The 25,733-nt window shown below is 49.6% G+C and overlaps 1 protein-coding gene across 5 annotated transcripts in view; it reads left to right on the forward strand.

Moving 5' to 3' along the window:
• Positions 1 to 25,733, forward strand: part of Wdr72 (WD repeat domain 72) — a 188,367-nt gene that overhangs the window by 3,295 nt on the left and 159,339 nt on the right. For 3 of the 5 annotated variants that reach the window (XM_023724077.1, XM_004639044.2, XM_023724078.1), the window contains exons 2-3: positions 16,464 to 16,628; positions 21,415 to 21,521. In XM_023724077.1, the coding sequence (XP_023579845.1) occupies positions 16,476 to 16,628; positions 21,415 to 21,521 (260 nt within the window). In that variant the 5' untranslated portion in view covers positions 16,464 to 16,475. Of the gene's footprint in view, positions 1 to 9,314; positions 9,448 to 16,463; positions 16,629 to 21,414; positions 21,522 to 25,733 lie in introns of those variants that run through there. The other 2 variants (XM_023724080.1, XM_023724079.1) reach the window with 2 other exon arrangements.

Raw genomic sequence — 25,733 nt, forward strand, 5'->3', positions numbered from 1 at the left:
TAAACTCAGCAAAATATTCTAAAAGAGTCCAGTAGCCCATAATAGTATTGGGTCTTCTGCTTGACTGGCAATGTCAGAAATTGTTGACCTGAGTCCTCTACAGCTCAACATAACTCAGATTTATATAAATTCCCATCCTATGTCTTGATTTGATGCCCCCTCATACAAATATGGCTTAGTCTGTATTCTGTGAGCCCAGGTTCAGGTACACTTTATAGAGATGGTCTGTAGAATTGTGTGAAATTCTCTAATGTCTTGAGTATGAAGACAACCATTTGTTAAAATCACCACCGCCATGTGTTATGAAGCACAGTGGTTGGATGAGTTCAAGGCAAGGAAGGGGAGAGGGTTTCATTTATAGGGGTCCCTGTGTTTCATGACACTACGCTTCTGACCCCCTTTCTTTGTCCCTTCCTGCTAACCTGGGCGTGAGACACAGGAAGGATATCCCTCCCCTGCCCCCCCCACCAGGCGGCCCCTCGACCTGTCCTTCCAGGCAGGGTGCTGTAGGTGCCAGCCCTCCTGTTGCCTGGGGACCCCTGTCCTTCTCACAAGGGCACACAGGTTCTCTCTTCCTCCAGGGCTGCCGGAGGGGAGTGTCTCACGCTGTGTGCTCTGTATGCATTTCCACTTCCTATTTATGGAACGAGAGTGCTCAAGAGAGTGCCCACTCTGAGCGCCGCCTCTCGCTCCCCGGCAGGATCACTGGGATGAGCCAAGCGTGCTCACTCTTGAATAGCTAATGTCTGTCGCCCAGAGAAGGAGAAAATTATTTTTTGGCCTCCACGCTGATGTGTACAGAACATGTGTTTTGAGTAGCTGCTCTTTCGCTGCCTCTTTTTCCATTTGAGGTGCAACATGAACTATTTTAATTAATACTGTGTCACCAAAAGGGATTGAAATGGCCAATTGAATTCTGCCAAGATAGAGTCTTTTGATGAAAACATATCTTTATTGATTGTGGATGAAGAAAATCATTCTTAAAATGAAATCCAGAGAAAAATCATATCCCTCAGAGAAAATTTCTGAGTGGCAGGCCGAGATTAACATCCTAAAATTGAATTTGTGCTGCAAGCCTTTGATGTAATCAGCAGCTGGGAGATGGGAGTGCCAGGCCGCCTCCCTCCAACTGTGGTGAGGTATTGTGTGGAATGAAATCAGTGTTTCTGGTGTCCCTCCTGGTGTCCCTCCTGCAGGAGGGGAGTGAGGTGTCAGGGCAGGCAGGCTTCTTGCTGGTTAGAGGGTTGGTTGAAGGCAGCTTCCGGGCTCCCCAGTGCCCATGACCATGGCAGTTGGGTGTGTCTGTGTCCCTGAACAGAGGCCCTTGTATTGGACAGTGACTTCTCTGGCAGTGGGAACCCAGCAGGGATAAAAGGGACACCTCCTCAGGTCTGTGTTCAGGACAGGCCCCAAAGTGCCACTGGTCTCTGGTTTCTGGTGGCCGTTGAGTCCTGCCCATCCCTCCCCTGAACTCTCAGCCCCTCCTAGAACACCCAGGGTACCGAGCTCAGTGCCATGCAAAGTGGCACTGTGCACGGTGACTCTTGTTCCTTGACACCCAGTGGGCTTTGGAGGCTCTGCTGTCAGGCGTGGGCTGCACAGTCCGTGGGTCATGAGCACGGCTGCAGGCTGAGTAGAGGAGACCTGCGTGCAGCTCTGTCACGTGGCTGAAGAGTGACTCGCACCCTGGCCGCTGCTGTGCTGGGCCGCCCTGCCTTTTGTGCTTGTTGTGCCTCCTCTGAGGCAGTGGGCGACTGGCTGTGTGGGAGCTGTGCACAGCTGTGGGGACCCTGGGAGGAGGGCAGCCCTGCTGTCAGACAGATGCAGGGCTGTGAGGGGCTCGCAGAAGTCTGGGTGCACCAGCCGCCTTTCCCCAGTAATCCTGGGGAAGGCTGCTGGAGATCCTCAGAGTGTGGGGTGAGCACGGGTGTGAGTGCCCTGGGGACTCCTCCTTCCCCGCGCTGGGCTCCAGGCGCTGGGGACATTTGCTTTCACATGGGGAGGCTGCTCCTGGGCACAGGGCCTTGAGGTTCTGGACGTCTCTGTCTGTGGTTGTGGAAGCCACCACGATGGTGGTACGTCCTCCCTGGGATATAGGAATACTTTGAAACTAAATGTGTACAAAGAAAAGAGAGGGCTGGAGAGAAGAAAGACTAGGTGAAGACAAGAACTGAAGATTAGTCAAGGTGACAGAAGGTGAAATCTGGGATAAAGGTTCCAATGTTATTGAGATTAGTAGAGATATCTTAGAAAAAATAAACAGAAGTATGGGAACGGTATGGAGTGTTTAAGTGAGAAAGCGAGCACATCTGCCTGGCAGGTGGCGGAGGAAGAGCACTGCTTCTGTGGACCGACCTGGGCCGGCTGGCTTTGCAGAGGGTTTGACCTTGGTGCTGAGGGGCTGCCGGCCCCCTGGATATGAGGCTGCTTGGCTGGACTTTATCCTCCTGGAAAGTCTGTCTCAGTAGTAAGTGCAGCTTGAAACGCGTGGCCAGCAGGCCCAGCTCCGTGATTTCGTGGTGTTTGTGATTCCAGTGGGACACTCCGTTCTTTCTGTTAGCTTTGCACAGGTTCAGCCACAGGCCTGGAGGTGGGCGTGGCACGGGGGCAACCTGCTGCCAGGTGGCTGGGTGTGGGCAAGGGAGGGCTGGCTCCTTCCGGGGCAGATCCAAGGCCTCAAGTGCAGGGGTTCCCGGTGCCTGGCGGCTCGTGCTCGTGTCGTTCCCAGCTGTGCTGGACTCTGGCTCTAGGCGGCAGGCAGACTGGCAGAGCTCAGGAACACAGTAGATGTTTTGCCAGCTCGGGCAGGGATGCAGTGTGAATCTGCAGCGTGGGACTCCGCTGTGCAAACTCGGAGCCCAGGACCCGGATCCCTGCAGGTCTCGATCAGTGCTTGTTGGGCTTAATTAGGAACAGACTAGACCAGGAGGAATGTTCACTCAGGTTAAGTGCTTTTGGGTTAAAAAAAAATCATTGAGTTTCACTGTAAATACTCAGATTTAAATGTAGCATAAACTAAAGAAAAACAAACCCAAACAAAGCCATGAAGCCTAAAACTCTGAAGAAAGGACTTTTCACTCCATGCTGTGTGTCCCTGCCTGTCAATCACAGGCAGGGTGGCCTCCAAGAAGAGGTGCCTCGTCCCTCTGTGCCCACCTTCAGCTGATGACACCAGGAGTGGTGGGGCACACTCGTCATCCTGCACTCTGGGAAGCTGAGGCAGGGGCGTGCAGATGCGAGCCCAGCCCGGGGCTTGGCAAGTGATCCTCTCTCTCGAAATAGAAAACTGTAAGGAGAAGGCTGGGGGTGTGGTTCAGTTTGGTGTGTTGGGGGGCAGGGTGGGAGCCCGAGGACTGGGGACTGAGCCGTGCGTTCTGTACCTCTGCATCTACTTGGGGGCAGGGCAGTGACCCTGCAAGCCATGAGCTGCTGGGGAGAAAAGCTCCTGTCTAGTGGTTCAATTTCTTGCCTTCTTCGTTTTTTTTTTTTTTTTTGGTGGAACCGGGGATTGAACTCAGGCCTTTGCACTTGCCAGGGAAGCGCTTATTCCACTGAGCCATCTCCCCAGCCCCTCTTGCCTTCTTTGTTTGATGCATATTACTGGAGCTCTGTGTTTGGAGTTGAGAGATTAATTTACATGTCTGTTTAGTTTTTCCTTTGACCTCTAGGTCATTCTAGCACTGGCTCTAGGACACATCACTTCCTAGAATTCCCTAAGTAGCAGTCAACATTCAGTATTAATGCTTTTGAAGAACTGGGCTTTGGTGTTGGCTGGGGCCAATTCTGCAATCGTCACTCTTCAGAGACTGGGCAGAAGTACATGTGTCATGCAGATGGTCCCGGGCAGCCTGGCACTTGGGCAGAGTCAGCGGGCGGCCATCCTGTCTGAGGAGGGATCAGGTTCTAGTCTGCACATACAGGAAGAGCTTGGCATGGGGAACCTGTGAGAGTGGCTGGTTTGGGGTGCAGGGCATCTGCTGTTACCAGGCCAGGGGGGGAGGTGGGGGCCTGCAGGTGCCCAGGAGCTGCAGGGATCTGCCCTGTCCCAGTGCTGCAGCGGCCTCACTTGGCTCAGCAGATGGCTGCCCGGTCTGCTCCAGCTTTCCTGGATGTACTTTTCTCACTGCTCTTTTGGTGCCCTTCCCTGGGCTCTCTGAGCTGTGTGGCCCTGACTGTGGCTGAGCCCTTCCCCTGCTCTCAGCATTCACCTGGGTCCTGTCCCTCCTGTTTACTAGGCTGCAACTTACAATAGGTGGCACCCAGGGGCAGAGAGTGTAAACACCGCCACTGCCCTCTAATCTCCACTGAAACTCAGAACAGAAAAACAAAGCACCCTCTGGCTACAAAGGACCAAGCTGTCTCTCTCTCTCTTTTTTTTTTTTTTTTTTTTTTTTTTAGAAAAGAACCCATCAGTCACTGGCTTTCACCTCCCTTGGCGGCTGCAGGTTTTAAAGGAATCATGCAGGTCACTGAGATTATTCACAGAGGTCCTGTGCTCTGCCTTAGACCTGAAGTCCTCCTGAGTGCTATTGCTAGTGCTGTTTTCACTTTCCTGACATGTGCTTGTTTTGGCTGGTGGCTGAGTCATGCAGCCTTTGTGGGTTTTGGGTATTGTCCTCAGTGGAGGGTTTGTCCGAGTGAGGCAGGCAGGCAGGCAGGCAGGCAGGCAGAGACCACTGTCTGGGTGTGTCCAGGTCAGAGCTGGAAAGGACAGGCCAGAGCTCCAGGTGCCTTGACGTCAAAACCACACTTGCATCAGAGTCATTGTCCCACCAGCCTCCGGCATCAGGAAGGTGGGCGGGAACTGGGTGAGCAGGGCCAGCTGGGGTGCTGAGCTGGGGGAAGCCTCAGGGAGAGCCTCAGCCCAGGGCTCCAGGCAACTGAGGCCAGTTGGAGTGGGGTGGATGACATTGTTTTATTGTCCTTCTGTTGGGCTTAAAAAAAAAAAAAAAAAGAACAACAGAAATAACAAAGGAGTTTTCCTTTCCATATCTTAGGACTTGCTGGGCCTGCGGGGAGCGGAGGGTGCAGTTGTGGGTGGGTGGACCAGCAGGAGGCCTGCTGTGGGGCTGCCTGAACCACTTGTCCTGGGTGACCTTGACCAAGTGGCAGGCTTGCCTGGGCCTTCATTTCCTTGTCTCTATGAGGAAGAGGTGATTGTGATCTTCCAGGCTCCATTTGTCTTCAGCTACCAGTTACCGGAGGCCCCAGGCCGCCTGCAGGACCCAGCTCTGTTAGAATTTCCAAAAGGGAATGTATTATGTAAGCACCTTCCATACCATAGAGCACAGTTAGTTTTTACTATAAGCACATTCCAAGTGTTGCGCAGGACATACTTACTTGAAAGGTTACTTGTAGTGGCCCTAAAATTCCTATTTCAGCTGACATCTTACATTTAACTTAGTCTCGCAACCCTCATTAGCCCTGGAAAGGCTGATTAGAAGGTCATCACTGGATCTGAAAGTTAGTCACAGATGAGGGAACTGCCCGAAGTGAGGGGGCTGCGGGGCAGGTGGTCCTCAGGAGTGGAGATTCGTGTTCAGAGCCCCCTTGGGACATCAGCTGAGGGCTGGGTTTCCTGTTCAGAATTCTTTATCTCAGCTTCAGCTCTTGAGGTAGCAGTTTCCCATTTTAGGATGGGGAGAATGGGGCCCTGTCATAGTTTGGGGTTTCTGCAAGGGGAACAATACAATACATGATACATTTTGTAAGATTATTTTATAATTACTCACCCAAAGGATCATACAAAGAATACAGGCAGTCTGTCCACACACTAAAGACCAAAGAATCCAGCTCAGAGCCTGGATCCTAATATCCTGCACGAGAGCACATGAAAACCTAGAGCTCATAACAATATCTTCTACGAGTCTAACTGGAGGCCTCGAGCCCACAACAGTGTCCCATGCAGGCCTGCTTCAGGGATCTGCACTGGAAAGGCCTGAAGGTCAGTGGTGGACAGAAGATAAAAAGTTGGTGCCAGAGGGCTGAAGGACCTGTGTCAGCTGGCTGAGGGATCTGCACTGGAGCCAGGAAGCAATGCTCCAAGTAAGAACCAGAGCTCCCCCAAAAGGTTCCGCAGTCATCCTCAGTGACAGTGAGGCCCCGAGCTCCGCTGAAGCTGAGGACAGCTGAGTTCTCATCAGGAAAGCCAGCACGACGAGCTTCTCCAAGAGACTGAGCTGAGCGCCATCTTTCCCTCTGGAGCCGGGATGCTCAAGATGAGGACCAGCGCTCCCCAAAGCTAACCATAGCCCTCCTCAGTGGCAACAAGGTCCTCAGCTCCTCTTTGGATGAGAACAGCGATGTTTCCCAGGAAAGCCAGCACAACAAGGTCCTCTAGCAGAATAGCCCCAGAGAACCAGCAGCTTCCCAACAGCCTCTCTACTGCTGCATCTTATGCTGCTGGCGACCATCCACAGGCGGGCTTCCCACGCCCAGCACCACACTAGTTCACTTCAGCTGGGTGTGACAAGTTGGCCCCAGTTGGCACTCAGCATGTGTAGGCTGCACTCACGCACCCTGTTGTAGCTTCTTGCCTCTTCACAAGAACGCGTATTTTGGGTTGAAATAATTGGGATGGCAGTGTCCCGGATGAGACCTTGATCGTACCTTCTAGGCTTCAGTCTGTGGGGGAATGCAGAGAGAGTGGGTGTGGATATGACCCGGGGTGAGTTCAGTCTCAGCAGGATGACTGGTCACAGCTGCCTGCCTCTTGCACCTGTTTCTGGTCTGCAAAGTAAGAGCCCAGCTGCACTTGAGGCCACTTCTTCCTGTCTAGGTGGGCCTAGTCACTGGAATGTCCAAGGAGGCTGGTGCGGGGGTGCTTGCCTGTTACTCCAGTGACCCAGGAGGCAGGAGGATCACACATTGCAGAACGGCCAGGCAAGATCCTGTCAACATTAAAAGTAAAGGAGGAGAGAAAGGCTTGATCCCCAGCAGCAACGAAACAAGAAGCAGAAACCAAGGAGCCCCTGGGGGTCTCCAGGCACCAGGAGGCTCTGTGGCCACAGCAGGTGAACTGCTGCCTTTCTGTGCGGGCCTTTGTCACTCCAGACATTGCCCAGCTGGAGGCCAACCCATCGGCGCAGGTCTGGCACGCTGGGGTGATGCTGTGACCTCTTCGGTGGCGTGTGTGTCCCTGGTCAGGTCTCTTTGCCCAGGGTTCCTGCCTCTCCCTCGCAGCCTTCAGTGCGGGGAAGGTGTCCAGGCAGGGGGCAGTCAGTGCTCAGGCACCAGCCCTGTGGGAAGCCCTGTGGCTTTGGCCTCACAGCCTGGCATCCCAGCAAGCTTACAGGGAGGGGATGTGGACCTGCCATCCAGAACCAGTGCTGAGCATGCCTCGGGGCAGTGGTGGCAGTGGAGCCGTCCCCTTAGCTGGGAAGGGGACATGTGAATGACCTTCCTGGATGTGGAGACACTTTCAGCTCCCACAGCCATGCACGAGTCAGAGACCCCACAGGGCGCTCCTTCAGACAGCCAGAGAGAGCTCCAGGAGGGCAGCGTGGTTTGGGTGGGCCTACAAGGCTGGAATCCAGACATCACTGTGCAGAAGCAGCGCTGGCCTTGTTTGATGTGTACCTAAATTTAATTAACCTATAGCTGAACATAGAATATTTAAAATAAAACTACATTTAATATGCTTTATTTTTACAGTTGCATATAAATTATTTTTTCATTTATAGTCAAGCTATATTGTACTCACTCTTAGAATAATACCTTTTAATTATTCAAGTAGTTTCCTCCTTAAAAGTTGTTCATTATTGCCACTGAGAAATGACAAAATCTCACACACCTGTACATTGTGCATGTTAAGAAAGGAGCAAACTGCATGGAGGGAAGCGCACTGGGAGGCAACCACTTTCTGTGCCCCAGCTCCCTCCCCCTTTTCCCCACAGTGTTTCCACACATCTGGCCCTCCTCCACAGTGTGGACATCTCTTTGCTGAGCAGTGGGATCATACACATGGCCACCCCGCGCCCGAGGGCACCCGCCCAGGCTGTGCCCCTGCCCGCTCGCCCCAGGCCCTCCATGGTATCTGGCTCACTACAGACCAGAACTGCGCAGATGTCACTTGTGTCATGCGAGAGCACAGGTCTGCGTGTGCATTTGTGCGCATCTGTGTTATTCCTTCTGCAGCCATATTGGTTGCATGTTGCCTAGGTGATAAAACACTGGTGCTACTGTTTATAGAAGTTATAATATTCGAATCAAGGTGTCAAATGCTAGATTACTATTGTGAAATTAGTAACTATCTGTTTCAGAGACTGTGCTGCCTTTTTAGTACCTTTTTTGGTCCAACAGAAGTATTGTTTTAAATTGCATCTAAAAAGACCAGCTTTGGAAACCACAGCAGGGTGAACGCCTATCCCTGAGCAGTTTCTGACGCTCCAAACTGCACGCTGGCCCTGGAATTTGAGGTAGAATAATTATAAATTGAGCTTGGACTTCGTAATCCCTTTGTGTCTAGACGCATAATTATTGACACAGAGCGTTGTCCTCCTTGTAGACCGGACACTGCCATACCAGGGTTCCATCAGAGTCACAGCTCTGCCGTCACTCTGCATTTATTTCTGATTAGAGATTCCTGAAGAACTAAAAGGGCCCTCAGAAAAGGTGGGCTCTCCCTCCTTCTCCCAGTGACAGTAAGTACTGACTTCCGGAGTTACCTTAAAAAATTTGATTGCAAAATCCATGTAGGTGACCCTGAGCTCTGCTGCCTCGGGCCGCCCTCGTCTCATTGTGCAGCTTACTACTTTCCGATCTCAGAATCCGATGTGGTCTGAAGTTGTCTAGAGCATGGCTCCTCCTGCATGCGGGGGTTAGATGAGCGGTGCCCATGGCCCTGGTGGGTCTCCGCTCCTGAATCACTGGAGTTTGACATGGGAGTGGTGGATACAGAGCGCTCTGAGGACTGTGATGTGTGTCCTCCGCTGCAAACTTTGGTTCACGTCACTGCCTCGATTCTCACGAGAGACAGAGCAGGTGAACAGGCGGCAGTCCCTGGCTTCTTGTCTTTATGGCCTGTGAATAAGGGTGTCAAGTGACCAGGGCAGCCTCGGATTCTGGGAGAGTTTCCTGTACTGTGCGGTCTGGATTGTGCAGGCTGAATTCTGGTCCCACCAGATTTCTTGCGGCTTTGCTTGGGTGTGGTCTGTTTCTGATTTGGTTGTTAGAAGCCCGGTGGCTCTGCAAGGCTTTCATCTGTGAAGTGTTTCAGTGTGTTTGCTAGGCTCGAGGTGCTTTGCACTTTGCTGCGTGTGTGCCATTTGCGAATACGCAGGTTTTGGGGAGCTCTGTGAGCCCACACCTGCTCTGGGCCCGAGTCCTCGGAAAGCCACAGTCTGCCGAGACTGGACTTGAAGTCAGCTAAGGCTGAATAAGCTGAAAGCAAAGGAGTTGCCGTGAGGGTTGGTCTGTGGCTACACTGTTGCTGTTGAAGTGGGGAAGGTGAGAGGAACATAGCCGTAAGTGTCTAAACCCCTCTGCCTGAATGTCAGGTGGGTTTTCATTCCTAGAAAGACAGGGCTGCCACCTTATCCCAGGTCACAGGCTGGAGGCCGATGCTCAAAGCAGGGAGCGACTGGGTTGAAATTTAGCCAGATTTAGAGGTCAGCACGGTCTTTGCCTTCTGCTTGCAGATGTGCAGCTTAAGTAAAATAGGGGGGTCTAGTCAGCTAGTATTTATTGTCCTCCTATGTTTAGAGCACTGTGCTTCAGGAATGGTGGGGAGTATAACATCAATTGAAAAACATGATTCCTTTGCCAGTTCTGGTAGTACCTGTGGTCCCAGCCCTGAGGAGGCTGGGACAAGGCCAGACTGGGCCACAAAGCAAGACCCTCCTCTCAAAAACAAACAACAAAAAAGCCTCCCCAGATGCTTCCCATCTTTCACAAAGAATGCAGAAGCATCAAGATCAGTTTGACCAAAAGAAAATTTAGCAAATCCCCATAATTGGCCAGGAACTATGCCAATGACACTGTGGTGTCTGTCACTGGGGAATTTGTATCATTTAATGAGAGACAGCAATGTTCAGGAAGTCTTTTCTGGTACCTACAGTTGAACCCAATGCTTCAAGTCCCTCACATGCCCCAGCCCCTCAACATCCTCCTGCCTCAGCCTTCCAAGTGCTGAGTTTACAGGCATGCACTGCCTCCCTGGGCTTCCTTTTTTTCTATAACCGTGGATTCTCTTATCTACATTTTTCTTCCTGCTTCTGCTCTTGTAGAATATTTTAATTTTGATGTATAATTCATTAATCTTTAACTATATTCCTTCTTAATTATGCACTTAAACTTATCACTTCCCTTCTAATGCAAAACTCTAAGTCTGGCAAGTTTTAGTGTACATTGCTTTGTTACTTGGGTCTTAATAGTATGTAATTTTTACTATGTTTTCTTTGCTGACCCAAGGATTTTTTTTCTTGTATTTTAGGACAGTGTGCATAGGGTCTCACTGTGTAGATCGGACTTGTAGTGATCCTCCTGTTTATAGCCTCCCAAGTGCTGGGATTACAGGTGTGCTCCACCACACCCAGTCTCAATCACCATCTCAGTGTGCCCTGGGGATGGGGCCGGCGCTGCAGGCCGGGGGATCGAATTCCTGGCCCGAGTCTGCCTACGCAGGCACTTTAATCCACTGAGCTATTTGGCTGACCCTGGACTCAAGGATTACTTAGCATATATATTTCCTTTAGTTTCCAAATATTCCAAACTTTTGTATCATGTGGTAAAGGGCTGCTTGAAGAAGTGAGTTCATATTTTCATTCACTTTGTTCCAGTAGTGTTCCCATATTTGGAATTTTTGAGAATTGTTTCATTTCATGCATGAGTGTTTTCTAACAATACTTGTGTGCAGGGGTCTATTTCTGCCTATGAGATTACATATGTATATTGTGTGGGTCACCTATTTTAAACTTGTCTGTTTCACTCATTACTGAGATATGTAAATCTAGTAGTTTATGGACTTTTCCTTTGTAACTCGGGAACCATATTCTTTGTGCCTGATATTCTGTTGATGAGAACCTGGAGGCTCTGCCCTTGGGTGAGCTGTTGACCTATATACAACAGTAGAGGGGTCGGACCCAGGGTCTTCACACCAACCGTAGCTCCAGCCCTTGTTACTTTCTGAGACCAGGTCTCCTTAAAACTCACCAAGTTCCCCAGGCGGGGCTTGAACCTGAACATTGGGGTCACAGCCGAGCCCCTCACATTTGGCTTGGACAATTTATGTGGTCAACAAATATGGTGACTCTTTTATCACTAAGAGTGTTTTTTACTTTAAATCCCATTTTTCTAATATGGTATCAGTTTTCCTGTTATTTACCTATTTCCTTGCCCAGTTTTTTTCCCAATGTCTGTGTGTTAATGTTAGGGATCTTGGGTAAATGGAATATATTAGGGTCTCTTCTGAAACATTTTCTTTTACCTAGTAAGTTTGGTTCACTACTTATTATAAGTTCTGATGTGTTTGGGTGTGTATTTGCTACCGAACTGTATTTTCTATTTCCCATGCTCCTTTTACTTTTGTTTTCTTTACTTTGGATTGATACATTTTTTAAATTAACCTCCTGCTTTAGAAGCTACGAACTTTTCTTGTCCCTTGTCATAATAAAAACTTTCCTTAAAAACTGTGATGAATGTCCTTGCCCTCTTCCCAGGCACAGTGCACACCGGGGCCACACTGTGATACCTGTGCTGGTCTGAAATGCCCCGTTCTCTCTTCAGCTCCAACCTGCCTAGGTAATCACTATTAATACTGTTGCGGTGCCCACTTAGGTTTACTGATGTTTATTTCTGCATTTGTAGTCCACTTTACTCCTTTAAAAAAAATTAACCTATTTTTCCCAAAGTGCATCCTTTTATAATTCATTTAGTACAGTCTGTGTCATGGTTTGGGGTTTTGCAAGGGGAAACAATACAAGACACTTAGTTATAAGATTTTAGAATAGTTACTCAAGGAATCATGTGAAGAGTGTGCAGGAAAACTGTCCACATACTAATGACCAAAGAAGCCAGCTGAGGGCCTGGATCCCACAGCAATGTCCTACATGAGCCACGAAGACCTACGGCCCATGAGAATGTCTCATACAGGCCTTCTTGGATCTGCGTGGGAAGTCTCATAGATCAGTGGTGGAAGCTAGACGTGCCAGTGGGATGGATTTGTGCGAGCAGGCTGAGGGGTCTGACCTGGAACTAGGAAGCAGCACTCAAAGTAAGAACCAGAGCTCCCGGGAAAAGTACCACAGCTATCCTCAGCAACAGCGAGGTCCCGAGCTCCTCCAAAGATGAGGAAAGCCAAGTTCCCGTTAGGAAAGCAGTGGGGCAAGTTTCTCCAGGAGACTGAGCTGTGCTAGTCTTCCTCTCCAGAGCCAGGAAGCGATGCTCAAGGGGAGGACCAGAGCTCCCTCAAAGTGAACCATAGCCATTCTCAGTGACAGTGAGGTAACCAGGCTCCTCCTCCAAGAAGAACAGCCCAGATCATCAGGAAAGCCAGCAAGACAAGGTCCTCCTACAGCGTACAGCCTTCTGTAACAACTTTCAACAGTTTCCTACAGCCTCTTTCTCTCCAGTTCGGCCTCTTATGCTGCTGGCAACAATCCTCAGGCGGGCCTCCTACACCCAGCACCACGCTAGTTCAGTTCAGCAGGGTGTAAGAAGTGGACCACCAGTTGACCGTGCAGCACAGTCTGTAAATGTTGTTTTCTAGCAGACTTTTTTTTTTTTTTTTTTTTTTAAGAACGCCTTTTTACTACATTTGTAAAACCCTGGAATGACATTTCTCCTTCAGCCTTTCCAAGTAACACCCTAGCTGCTTGCAACACTCGTTTTGCTATGCAGAAACGCACCTTGAGCAGCTCGTTTCTTTCTAAGGCATTACATTTATTTTCCTGCTTTGTCTTTATGATGCTGAGCTTTAACGTTTGTTTTAGCATCCATTTATTGCCATTTAAATCTTCTGTGAAGCTTATTTGGATTCTAAAGTCTAAAGTTTCATATTTCTGATGCAGTTTTGGAAGTTCTCTGCCTTACATTTTTAATGGCCTATTTTAAAAAACAATGCCCAGCTCGCAGATAAGCAGCACGCGATACTTGGCGCCGTTCTCGCGAGGACTGGCTGAGAGGACGCACGCAGGGCGTCCCCTTCCCTTGTGAGAACACTTCCGGTACGTTTCCTACGGGGCTCCCCTCCTCCAGCTGACCTGGGCCTGGCTGGTCCCTGCGCTCATCCTGGGGCTCCTTGAAGGCGGGGGTCTGTTCTCTTCCTTGTGGTTGTCCTCGTGGCCTGGCCCGGGTCGGGAGTCCCCTCGGGCCACCCTGCATGGGATGGCTGGAAGCTCCTAGTGCAGCGGTGCGGCCACGCATCCCCGCAGGCCTCGGTCAGGTCTGGGGTGAGCCACGTTGCCTGCGTGGGGCCGGCATGTGATGACGTCCCGGGCGCGTCCTGATGACGTCGGCTCCCGCGGCGTGTGACTTGGCCCTGGCCTCAGCGCTTTGGGCCCCGGGGTTGCGCACGGCTTCCTGTTCAGGCCTGTTCTGTGCTGTCACGGTGTTGGTTTGGCGGCCAGGCGCTCGACCCTCACGGCCTCGTGCCCGAGGCAGCGCCTCCTGCGCGCCGGCGTTGCCAGGCCGGCAGGCGGGAGGGCCCCGCGTTGTGCTGCCGGCCCACAGACGCTCGCCTCGGCAGTAAGTCTGGAAGGCCCTGCGCGGACCCCCGGTGCCGCTCCCGCTCGATTCGTGCTGTGCTCTTGCCTTGAGAGAACTCATCTCCTTGAGTTTGGAGTGTGCATCTGTTCACCATTGGAATAAAGTCCTAACCGTTCTTGGTTGTTATAGTATAGCCCAGAATTTTTTTAAAAAACGATCAACTTTATTGAAGGCCACCTCAGTTACACAGTACTTGTGTATATACACATATGCATTTAAGGCCACACGTGGCACGTTTTGCAGGACATATATGCTGGGAACCTGTCGCTGCAGTTAAAATTGTGAAAGGATTTCCACCTACCAACATTCCTCCTTCCCCTTGGAAGATCGCTCTGTCTTGTGCCCAGGCAACCATGTACCTGTTTTGTGTTACTCTAAGTTGAATTTTCAGGAATTTTGTGCACAGAGAACCATTCCGCATTACTCTTTCTACTTTTTCGTTCAGCAGTTATTTTTGCACTCACATGTTGTATGAATCAATAGGACCTTCCTTTTTGTTGTAGAAGGCAGCTTTTGTACTGCTGTGCCAAAATGGGCTTATCATGCACCTGTTTACTGATATGTGGATTGTTTTCATTTTCTGTCATCGATGAAATTGCACACATGACAGTCTTTGTATGCCCATGTCCCTTTCTTCCTGGATAAGACCTAGGACTGGACTGACCAGGTCACCTGTAGACATGCTTCTGGTGTAACTTACCCCGCTGCCTTCCACCGTGCAGTCCCATCAGCACAAGGCTCCTTTATCCTGGCTTCCTCTTACCCTTGCCATGGTTCGTTTTCCAGCTGTGGCTGTTGTGAGCAAACCTTTGCAAACCTCCCAGTACTACCGTTGACGCAAGGACACTGGTTTTTCATAACTGTTCCTAGGCATGGTTTGTGATGGTGTGGTTTTACACCATGCCCATTTGTGCTTCTAGGCTGGCACATTTTTCTTTGGAGTTGAAAGTAAACTTCCTTGTCTTCTTGGGCTGGTGGTGCAGTTTTTCTGGTTCTCCTTTCGTGGTGCAGGGTAAGCTCACAAGCAAAGGTGTCCCGGCTGTGGTGCCTCTTAGCAGTTTGCACATTCCTCTCCCTGATTACTCCTTGGGATTTCCCAGGCTCCCTTGAAGGCCTGCTTGTGAAGGAACAATTTCAGCGTGCTTGAAGGTGTTATTTCTCTATGTCGTATTTCTCTACGTTGGGAGCAGAAGCACAAGCTCAGGTTGAAATGTTACAAGAAATCTCTGGGTTCCTCAGTAATCGAATGAATATGTGAGATCACAGATTTCAAAATTACAACACCCAGAGCATTCCCTGGACACTTGGTTTTGTGGTGCTTGGATGTGACAGAAAGAATGTCCCTGGTATGTTGTAGACTGCACAGACATGGGCATTGCCTAGGAGCAACAGAAGCTGGGAGGAGCTAGGGACTGAGTTCCCAGCAGTGTGCACGTGAAACTTGTAGCGCTGCTAGCACACAGAATGCATGCTGCGCTTGCTGAATGCATGTGTATATTCATGGTCATGATGCATACCTTGTTGATAGATTCGTTCATGTGTAAAAATATATATTTAAACATTACAAATAACATGCTCCACAATTAAGAATGCTTCTTAGTGAAACTTACCTTTCCAGTGACTTAGTACCAAACGGCAGATTTCCATTCTGTTGGCTTCCTCAAAGCAAATGTGGAAATTATTCCTGGTGCCTTCCTCTTCTTCCGTTTCTGACATTTCAGTGCGATAATGCACACTAGTAAATTACATCTCAGAGTTACTTGTATTTCAGGACAGAATGCCCATTTGGGAGAACACTTACTGTGGTGTCCCACACATGTGGTGCACACATCCGGGGGGAGCCTATTTGGTGTGTTATGGCTTGTGTCTGGAGGTCCCCCCAAAGCCTCATACAGTCATGAGGCGGGTTCCACAGCGTGCGAGTGACTCATGGTGCAGTGCTGGGATTATAGGTATGAGCGCTACAGGGTGGGTAGCCTGCATACAGAATAAGGGAGAGAGGCTGGCTCTTTCTACTCCTTCCTGTTTGCTCTTTTGCTTTCCTTGTTTTCGGCCCCCATGGACTATTGCCCTCTGCCATGTGCCACTTTGCCTTGAAGCCAGCCAAGTATGGACTGAAAGGTCTACAGACTGTGAGCTAAAAAAATCTTTCTGTCTTTAACTTTGGACATTGAGTATTTTGTCTTAGCACCAAGAGAAAAGTAACCAAGACAGGGTAGTACCAAGGCAACTTTTTCTGACAACTATGTATTCATTTCAACCCTTGCTACTAAAACAAAAAGGTCATCATTCTTGAAGATTAGTGTGGAGGAAGATAATAAAGGCAAAACTGGGTCAAATAAAAGTATCAAAACAGTATGGTTGGAAAACAGATTTTCTTTTTCATAGCAGACTTTAAGTGTTTGTTGCCTTGCTGAGTGACTCCCGAAGACATGTCAGCGTGGCTGTGTTCCCATCCTAACAGGGTGGACAGCCTCTTCCTAAGAGGCCAAGCTGGATGTGGGTCAGGTTGGAAACAAACCGTGTGGAGGTGTGGAAGCTTTTCCTCTCTTCTGTCCATCAGCATCAGTGACTTGAAGGAATATCCACTCTTTCGTCTACTGGGCACATGATTTCGGTGTCTAATAATTATACCTTGTCCTTTAATGGGTGGTGATGCAAACAGTCCATTAATTGAAGTATGTGCCATCCTAAATTCACTACTGTGTGACTGGTTCTCCCACACCAAGAGATGATCTGTTCCTTCTCCCTCTATCCAGGACTCGGGCAGCATGAGGACCTCCCTGCAGGTGGTGGCACTGTGGGGGAAGAAGGCCCCTCCTCACAGCATCTCTGCCATCATGATCACCGATGACCAGCAGACCATTGTGACCGGAGGCCAGGAGGGTCAGCTGTGCCTCTGGAACCTCTCACCTGAGCTGCAGGTGGGTGGAGCAGACAGCATCACACCTGTGTCCGGCTGGCTGCTTGTGCCCGCAGGCACAGCTGCTGTTGAGGAGAGTGAGACCCGTAGTACACTGATTGTGAGGTTAGAGAAAGTATTAAACAGTAGGTGAAGATATTTCAAAATTATATTATGAATATTGCTAATCTGAGCTACCAGCTAAAATTATGCCCCTTCAAGATGTGCTGAGTGTTACTACTTTATATTCTGAATTATACATTTGATAACTGAGCCATAGGCATGGACGTGTAATTCTGAATATTATGGCCCATTAGTCTGAACACAGGGCCTCCCTGAAGAGTGTTATGAACCAAATGAGTAATATCTTAATTATTAGGCTGCTTCTGCTGGCCCAGCCCTCTTGCTATTCTTTCAGTCTCTGCTTCCCTGAGATTTTACAGATTCCATCAAATGGCTCTAAATCCAATTTACTGTTGTCCTCTTCTTGCTTCAGAAACCTGGCCTCACCTAGGATTTGTCCCATCGATTGGTAATTAATTGTCTCTGTCCCAAGTCATAAACATTTAACATATTAGAGTAGGTATTTGCTTAACTCTAACCAGCTCTAGACCCATTTGGACATTTAAACTAATGATGTACTTAAAGTTCACTGCCCTCGTTAAGAAGCCTTTTAAAGATCAAAGGCTATTTTTAGATCTTAAAGTCTGTCACTTTAAAACCTAAATTAACAATTAATTGTAATTCTATTTTATAGTGTAATTAATTAACATCTCCCATCATGGGTCAGCTCTGCTCCAGGACTGGAGAACCACCCAGTGGAGCGGCTCAGCTGGGCCCGTGGCTCCCTGAGAGAGGAGTGCTCTCACCGTGGCGGCAGTTGTACGTTAGCCGTTAGCCGTGGGGGCCCGCAGGGGTGGGGCCGGCACATGGCCGGCTGTGGCTTACCCAGACCCCCAGCGGCTTCACATGCCTTGCTGAGCTTGTATGCAGGGAGTGGCTCTCTGGCAATGTGTGCGTTGCTTGCACTAAGCAACACGCGACCCCAGGACTCTTGCGTTCCGTCATCTGTCGTTTGCTGATGCAGCGCCTGTCCGCCATGCTTGTGTTGAGTGTGTGTCGCCATTTGGTTCTGAGAGCATCCCTCCGTGCAGCGGGTGGTGGGGAGAGGTGTGAGCAGCTGTGCAGCTCAACTGTGTGCCCAGGAGTGCGACAGCACTTGGGGCAGGCGGGTGCGGCAAGCCAGACGGAGCCTTGCCAGCTGCCCGGGAGAAGGCGGGGCGAGCGCTGCCGCTGCAGGTGATTCTGGTCAGCCACAGAATATTCCGATTATAACAGAAATGGTGTTTAGAAAGGGGATAGTTACGTCATGAAGCATTTTATCCCCATTAGTATGGCTGGGTTATCGTATATGTGTGCATATTCAGAAAAATAGAGTGGATATTAGTTCACTTGGAATACAGATTTTTTTTTTCTAATCTCATTCAAACGAAACATTGTGTCCATCATGGTTTTCCATATGAAGAGACCTTACCTGTTTTCTGTTTTGTACTTTAATTTTCATGATCTTGCTTTTTAAAATAGTGATGGGAGAATGAGTGCGCCTGGGCTCCCGCTTCCAGAGCGCGCTTTCGCTTCGTGCGCATTGTGTGTCACTGGGGCGGGGTTCGCGCTTCCCGTAGCTCGGGGCACGTGAGATGATACGAGACTTGGAGCTCTTACTGTTATGTTTTTTAAGTTCTTATTTAGGAGAAAATCATTGTATTTTAAACAGTAGTGTAGCCTAAAGTTTTTTTAGGGCTAGGGAGGTAGCTCAGCAGTCTAAATGCCTGCCTGCCAAGCACAAGGACCCAGGTTTGGGCCCTGGCACCGGGCTCGTGCTGAGCCAGCCACTGAAACCAGGTGTGGTGGCACACGCCTGCGATCCCAGCGCTGGGGAGGCTGAGACAGGAGGATCACTGTGAATCTGAGCTGTGTAGCAAGACCCTGTAACAAATAAATTTAATGTGGTACCAGGGATGGTACTCAGGACTTAGCGCTTGCCAGGCAGGCACTTATGCAGTTGAGCTATATCCCTGGCCACAAATCAATCAATCAATCAATGTAGCAGGATGAGAACTTTAAAAAGTATATGTGTGTTTTTGTGTGTGTGTGTGTGTGTGTGTGTGTGTGTGTGTTTCAGTACCAGGGATTGAACTCAGGACCCTGTACTTGGCAGGCAGGTGCTTATTCTACTAAACTATCTCCCCAGCTCTCTAAAATTTTTTTTTTTTATGTGTGTGTGTGTGCGGCCAGCTCAGCCCACCTGGGGGCGGGGCTGGCTGGCATGTGGTGTGGGGATTGAGCTGTGGTCCCTGTGTTTTGCTGAGCTTGTTCTAAGTAGGTGCTTTAGACCACTGAGCCATCTCACCAGCCCCTAAAATTTTTTTTTTAACATGCCAAAATACAGTTTCTGAGAGCAAGTCAAATAAAATATTATTAAATATTTCAGTAAAGATTGTTTTATAGCGATTTTGGGTTCATAGCAAATGGAGTGGGGTTCAGAGAGCTCCCATATGATGTCCTTGTGCTCACAGTTCCCCAGTGCCACCATTCCCCATGGAGATGAGCACTGGTGACCCACAGCGAGTAGACATGTCACTGTCACCAAGGCCACTGTCGGCATGTGTGCTGGCCCCTTGTGATGTGTGGTACAGCCTGTGGGTTTGACCCATGTTCCACGACACCGCTGACGGTGTTGTGCAGGATGCTTCCCTGTGTTCCGTGCCTGTGCCCGACCCAGAGCCCACTGTGCTGTCTGCACGTTCCTTGGTTGCCGTTTCCAGAATGTTCTGTAGTGGGAATCACCGTGTGGGAACTTCCCAAATTGGCTTGTTTTCCTGAAATAATGTGCACTTTGTTTTCTATCTTTTCATGGCTTGTGAGCTCATTGTTTTGGCCTTGTGTTTGTGTGCAGTGCCTCAGTTTACTTGCTTACCTACTGAGGGCCATCTTGGGGGCTCCCACAAGTTGGCACCTGTGAGTGATGCCACTGCAGATGTGCGCTTCAGCGTGATGCCCTTGGATATGCCATGAGCGTCCTCACCCATCTCGCACTCCGAGCGCGTGGCGTCTCAGCAGCAGCAGCGAGGCTCCCCCACAGCAGCGCTGATGAGCGTGCGCCGCCTGGGGTTCCGCACTCCAGAGCGTGCCTGCACTTAGTGTGTGGTGTGTCCCTGGGGTGGGGTTCGCACTTTCCGTGGACTCAGGATGTGGCCCGTCTTTGGTTGTGCTCACTTCCAGTCTCCATGTATTCTTTGGAGTGTTGTCTGCTCAGATCCTTTGACTTCTTACATCAGGCTTTTTATTCTCCGGTTGTTGAGTTTTAAGAGGTAAGAATTTTGGGTAAACAGTCCCTTAACAGAGATGCCTTCTGCAGATGTTTCTCCCAGTCTGTGGCTTGTCCTCCTCCTCCTCCTCCTTCTCTTGGTCTCTTATTGATGTTTATGTAAATGAAAAATGTGTTTTTATTTTAGAAATTTTAGATAATATAGATAATCTAAAAATGAAATATGCTTAAAGTGCCTGGTCTCCAGTCTTCAATAGAATTTTATTTCTCTTCAGCTTTATTAAGGTGCCATGGACAAATAAAGACCATGTATTCAGATGTTGAGTGCGAGACTGTGTGAGGTGGCTGCAGTCAGGTCCGTTAACAGGCGCCACCTCGAGCAGGCACTGCGGGTGTGTGTGTGGCAGCACTCGGGCTCGCTCTTCGATTTCCAGCCCGCGACAGTGTGCAGTTGTGTTACTGCTCTTGGTGGTGCTGAGAACGGACACAGGGCCTTCCATGTGCTAAGGGGGCTCCACCCCAGCTGCTTCCCCACCCTCAGAGTGGAGTTGCTCGCTGTCATCATCGCCCCACACACGAGGCCTTCCTGAGCTCACCTCCAGGTGACGTTTCTGCCCTCTGACTGCCTCGCCCTGGGCCTGCAGCGGCCGAGCTGACCCTGCTCCGATGGGTTGGGCTGCTTGGGGTTCGTGTACAAGTGCGATCTCGAGTCTCTCGGTGCCTCTGGCTTGTGTCTTTGGCCTAGTGCCCTCTGGGTGCATGCCTGTTGTCAAAGGGCAGGATTCTCTTGTTTTTATAAGTGAATAACTGTACCGTAGATGCACGCACATTCTCTTTCTGCACCTGTCCATGGGGTGGACACCTCGGTGCCCTGCTGTGTGGCCTTTGTGAAGGTGCTGCAGGGCACCCAGGTGCAGAGAACCCTGCGGGACTCGCATTTCCATTTCTTTAGATCCACACATGGACATGCGCTGCGGGTCCTGGGTTCACACTGGTTCTAATTGTTTGGAGTGTTGCCTGCTTGAGCCCCCATACTGTTTTCCAAAATCACTGTGCAGATTTACCACCAGTGATGTGGTATTCAAGTAGTTACAAAAGGTAGTCTTTCCTCTTGTTTTGCAAACTCATTTCCCCACTGAGAGTTGTACATTGTGTGCTGTTGTCCTGGGGGCATCCCTTATGTAATAAGTATCAACATGGACTTATTTGTATTCAAAACCTCAATGTGGTCAAAGGGGTCTGGACGTCTTGGAGGTTTGCTGACCCATACTAAACCCAAACAAGAAAAACACTGCACAGCACAGTTTCTCTGCCCAGAGGTTTCTGATTCCTTGCACTCCGATGCACCGTGTATCAGTTTTCCTGGAATGTATACGTGGAAAAGCATGCTATTCTATAGGTGGTTTTCCTCATGAGTGTGCATGGTGTGCTATTTTTATTTTTCAGTTTCCAGGTTTGTGAAAGTTTCCTGTCCTTTCAGATCTCAGCTAAAGAACTCCTCTTTGGTCATTCAGCGGCTGTGACATGCCTGGCCCGAGCAAGTGACTTCTCCAAACAGCCCTACGTCGTGAGTGCTGCTGAGAACGGGTGGGTAGAGGACAAGGTGTGGGGTTGCCTCCTTCTCCACGCTCTCTCATAAGGGAGTGTGATGGGGACAGTTTCAGGGCTCAGGAGAGTTCCGTGCCTGGCAGGTTCCTGTCTCGAGAAAGAGTGTGGAAGTGGGGGAGCTTGTGTGTGGGTCCCCAGGAATTGTCTTGGAAGTCTCAGTGTAATGCCCTGTGGTGCTGGGTGAAAACAGACACAAACCCTCCCGCATATACACACCGTGGCACGAACCAAAGAGAAGATCCCTCACACACACACACCTTGTTCACAGAGGAGTGTTAAACAGAGGCCAGCTTCCCGTCAGTAGTCTGAAGAGCAGCCAGATTTCCTGAACACTGCCGAGAAAACATCTGTCAACTCAAAAGTCCAGATCTGCAAAGACATCTTGATTCCTAGAGTCAAGTAATAACTGCTGTGGCTGTTTTTCTCTCATTGCTGAGACAAAATACTTGATGCCTCAAATTAAGGAAGGAAAGGTTTGTTTGGCTCACAGCTTATGGAGGTCTCAGTCCATACTCAGCGGGGTCTGAGGCAGGGTGGCGTGGTGAGGAATAATAGCTCAAGAAGGCAGAAAACAGCAGAAGCAACGAGAGCAGAGGGGCAGGACAAGCCTCTTTCCCCCCTTACATTGTAAGCAGGCTGCTCACCCTGTCCAGGTGGGTGTAGCTTACCATCCCCCTGCCCTCCCTTACACTGGTGAGGGTGTTTGCTGAGGAGGCCGCTGGTCTGTGCTGAGTCCCTTCATTAAAGTGGAAACAATGTGTCCACCACTATAGTAACCTGCAAGACAAATATTAGGATGTTAACTGGTGCCCCGCTTGTAATGAAGTTCTATGTGAATTATTCCAGAATAAGAACAATGATTTCATAAGAAAGAGTGGACATGAAAGAGGGAATATTGAGCAGACCCCAGCAAAGCTTACGAGGTGTCCCGGAGACGCGCGTTTCCTGCCACTTGGTCACAGGCTCTGCTGCAGTCTGGACAGACAACACAGCCAAGAGCATCTGGCTTCCACCTTAATCAACAAAAGGGTGCTGAATGTGAAGAAAACAACAAAAAAACCTAAGGATGAGACAAATAGCTCATCATAAGATAGTTGAAATAAACTTGGATGAAACACTAATCCCAAATACATACTGGCATGAAATTTCCAGTTAATTTACAAAGATTGTCAGACAATTAAATAAACAGTGTAAGGACTGGAAAATCAAAAAGCAAAGGGTTGAAAAACATTTGGCAGCTGTGTACTGGCCAACATAAGGTTGATGTGGCTGGGTCAGTATTTTATATGAAGAACGTACAGTTGATGAACTTGAAGGCAGGCGGCCAGGGCACTGTTAGAGGGTGCCATTACTTTTTTTTTTTTTTTTTTTTTTTTTATGGAACTGGGGGTTGAACTCGGTCCCTTGCACTTGCTAGACAAATACTTATTCTACTGGGCCATCTCCCCGGCCCCAAGAGTGCCATTACTTACTAAGAAACCTTTCCAACCTGAGGTACTGGTTCACTTCTTAATCCTAGCTACTTAGGAGGCTGAGGCAGGAGGATCTCAAGTCTGAGGCCAGCCCTGGCACCTTGGTGAGATGCTGTGTGTGGTCGAGTGCCCTGAGCTGATTCCTTCCGTCCCCAGCCAGAGGTGCACGCAGAGACAGGTGTGCGCTGGGCCTCTGGGGCGCACTCCTAGGACCCCAGCTGAATGGCCTCCCCAGCCCTGCAGAACCACCTTGCAGGGCTCACCTCCCACCCAACTGGACTCAAGTTTCAGCAGGTGTGTGAGGGCTAGCACTTGGCCCAGGCCTGATCCCAGACCATGCTGTCACTGTGCCAGGAGACCACACCTGGGCTATTGGGTACCCCACCATCTGGGGTTGGGGTAAGCTGGGGGCCTTGCTGGGAAGGAAGTCCTTCACCTAGCCAAGACGGAGCTGGAGCACTGGCTGGTAGGAGTGTGAGTGGCTCTAGGCCCTGCGTCCCAGGAAGAGGCTTGCAGTGAGCCAGACAGGAGTTTGCCCAGGCTGGGCTGCCATGTACCAGGAAGCTCATGAGGCAAGCAGATTCTGCTGGAAATGTGAGAGGTAAGAGGAGCTCCAAAGAAGCCAGTGCTGGAGATGCTGAGGGAGAGAAGAAACCCAGCCAGCAATGCCAGGGCATCGCCAGGCTAGAGGAGGTGAGGAGAGGCAGGGTACACAGTAGTGCTGGGGGCAGGTAGCCCAGCATGCACACTGAGGCCCTGGCCTGCCAGGTACATGGCCCAGCAGAGCAGTGACTGTTCTGTGAGCAGCAGACCAAGAGCGAGGAGAGAGGCTGGCGGACAGCAGTGCGTCTGGGGAACAGGCAGCCGTCCAGGGCAGGGCGGCAGGTCCAGTTGTCCTTGCTCCATGGGGTACGTGGACCCACAGCCAGCCCTCAGGCAGGTGCCGTGGTTGTGGAGTGAGATGAAGAGCGGGCCCTTTCTCAAGGACTTTTTATGTTGTGGGTACTTCCTCTGCCTCTTTTCTTTCATTGAAATAAGAGAAAAATTAAGAAATTTGGAAATTGGTGAAATTAACCTTTAGGATTGAAGGTGATCTTACCTGTGTACAAACCCTTGGAATCGTAGGTGACAGAAAAGTATGCATTTTAACAGATTTCCGTTTCCGTTCTGTGTGTAACTCATGCAGTTCTAGCTAAAAATGCCAGGGCAATTTTTAGTACACCACACATTTACTTTTTTTCTTAGAGCTGATAGGTTGAATGCTTTTACTTTCTCATAGTTTTGTTTTTTAACTTTATAAGATGGTCAGGAAACAGGGAAAGCCTTGGGCTTAAAGATAGTGTTTCTGGGGCCGCCTTCCTTGAAGCCCCTCTCCGGCCAGAACAGTAGCGATGCAATTTGAGGAGGCTGAGCTGAGGTCTGAGAGGGGCCCTGGCGTCAGTGTTGTTCTGGTCAGCGGGGCCTGGCATAGTTGCGAGGTGCGGGTTGAGAGCCAGGCTCCTGCACAGGGCCAGGAGACCTAGAGCTTTCCCATCCCGGGGCCCACCCCGAGCGCAGGAACTTGGGACTTGGAGGGCAGGCTTTGCTGGTGACGGTGGATGGACAGAACATTTGAAAACCACATTGAGCACCTCAACTCCCCCGCAGAACTAGAATTACACAGTGCAGGCTGCAGGAGGTTCCATTTGCTTTTGAGATGCACTCATCTGCCATCATGAGATGGTAGTCGCTATGTCCTTTGAGGTACTATTTTGATTTCTGTCAGAAATCTTGTCTTTTCCTCCTTCCGTGCACACACACAGGTTTTCCCTCCTGTTTCACAGTTATGTGTGTCTTCAGGTGACAGCAGATACTTGTTGGAGATATGTGGATATAAGTATAGGAGAAAGTTGCACGCCTTTGCTTCTGCACTCAGGGAACTTTTCTAGCCTCACCCCAAAGGTGTTCAGGCTGAGCAACCTTTTGTTGTGGGAACAGGGCTGGGAAAGGCAGGACACCTACCTGCTTCCCTGGTCGCCCACTAGATGGCAGTAGTGTGCCCTGGTAGTGACCAAGTGTCCTTGGGAGTGAAGGGAGGGGACTTGGGATGAAATCGGCCCAGTTTAAAGGCCACTGACTTAGAAGACGGCTCCTGTGTTGGTTAGGAAAACATAAGGGGCTGCAGATCCCGCAGTTCACACCATAGTTAGCAGTGTGAGTCTGTGTATTCTGCTTCTTAAAATTCACATTCCTTTTTTTTTTTTCCATAATTTTATTGAGAAACAAATAGCAATGAGACAGTTTCAAACCAAATTGGTAGGACAATTTCAATAATTCACACATTGCATACATTCTGCCTAGTGGTTAATTGCTGTACAAGATGCGGACTTGATATCCTATTTACAAACACCATTAGAACAATTCCCTCTATTCATTAAGCGAATGTAACTAACTATACATCTATCCTAACCACTTTGCATACACAGATACAAAACGGACATTCATCTGTATCCCCTTTTTTTGTTAAGTTCCATCATTTCAATATTATAGGTGTATAAACTCAGCAAAATATTCTAAAAGAGTCCAGTAGCCCATAATAGTATGGGGTCTTCTGCTTGACTGGCAGTGTCAGAAATTGTTGACCTGAGTCCCCTACAGCTCAACATAACAGCATGGCTTTACTTCTTCTACTTCATTTTTATACTTTTCTGCTGGATGGTTAAGACCAAGGTAAAGCAGG

This window comes from Octodon degus, unplaced genomic scaffold, assembly GCF_000260255.1.
Source record: "Octodon degus isolate 3935 unplaced genomic scaffold, OctDeg1.0 scaffold00105, whole genome shotgun sequence".
In the NCBI taxonomy this organism is placed as follows: Eukaryota; Metazoa; Chordata; class Mammalia; order Rodentia; family Octodontidae; genus Octodon; species Octodon degus.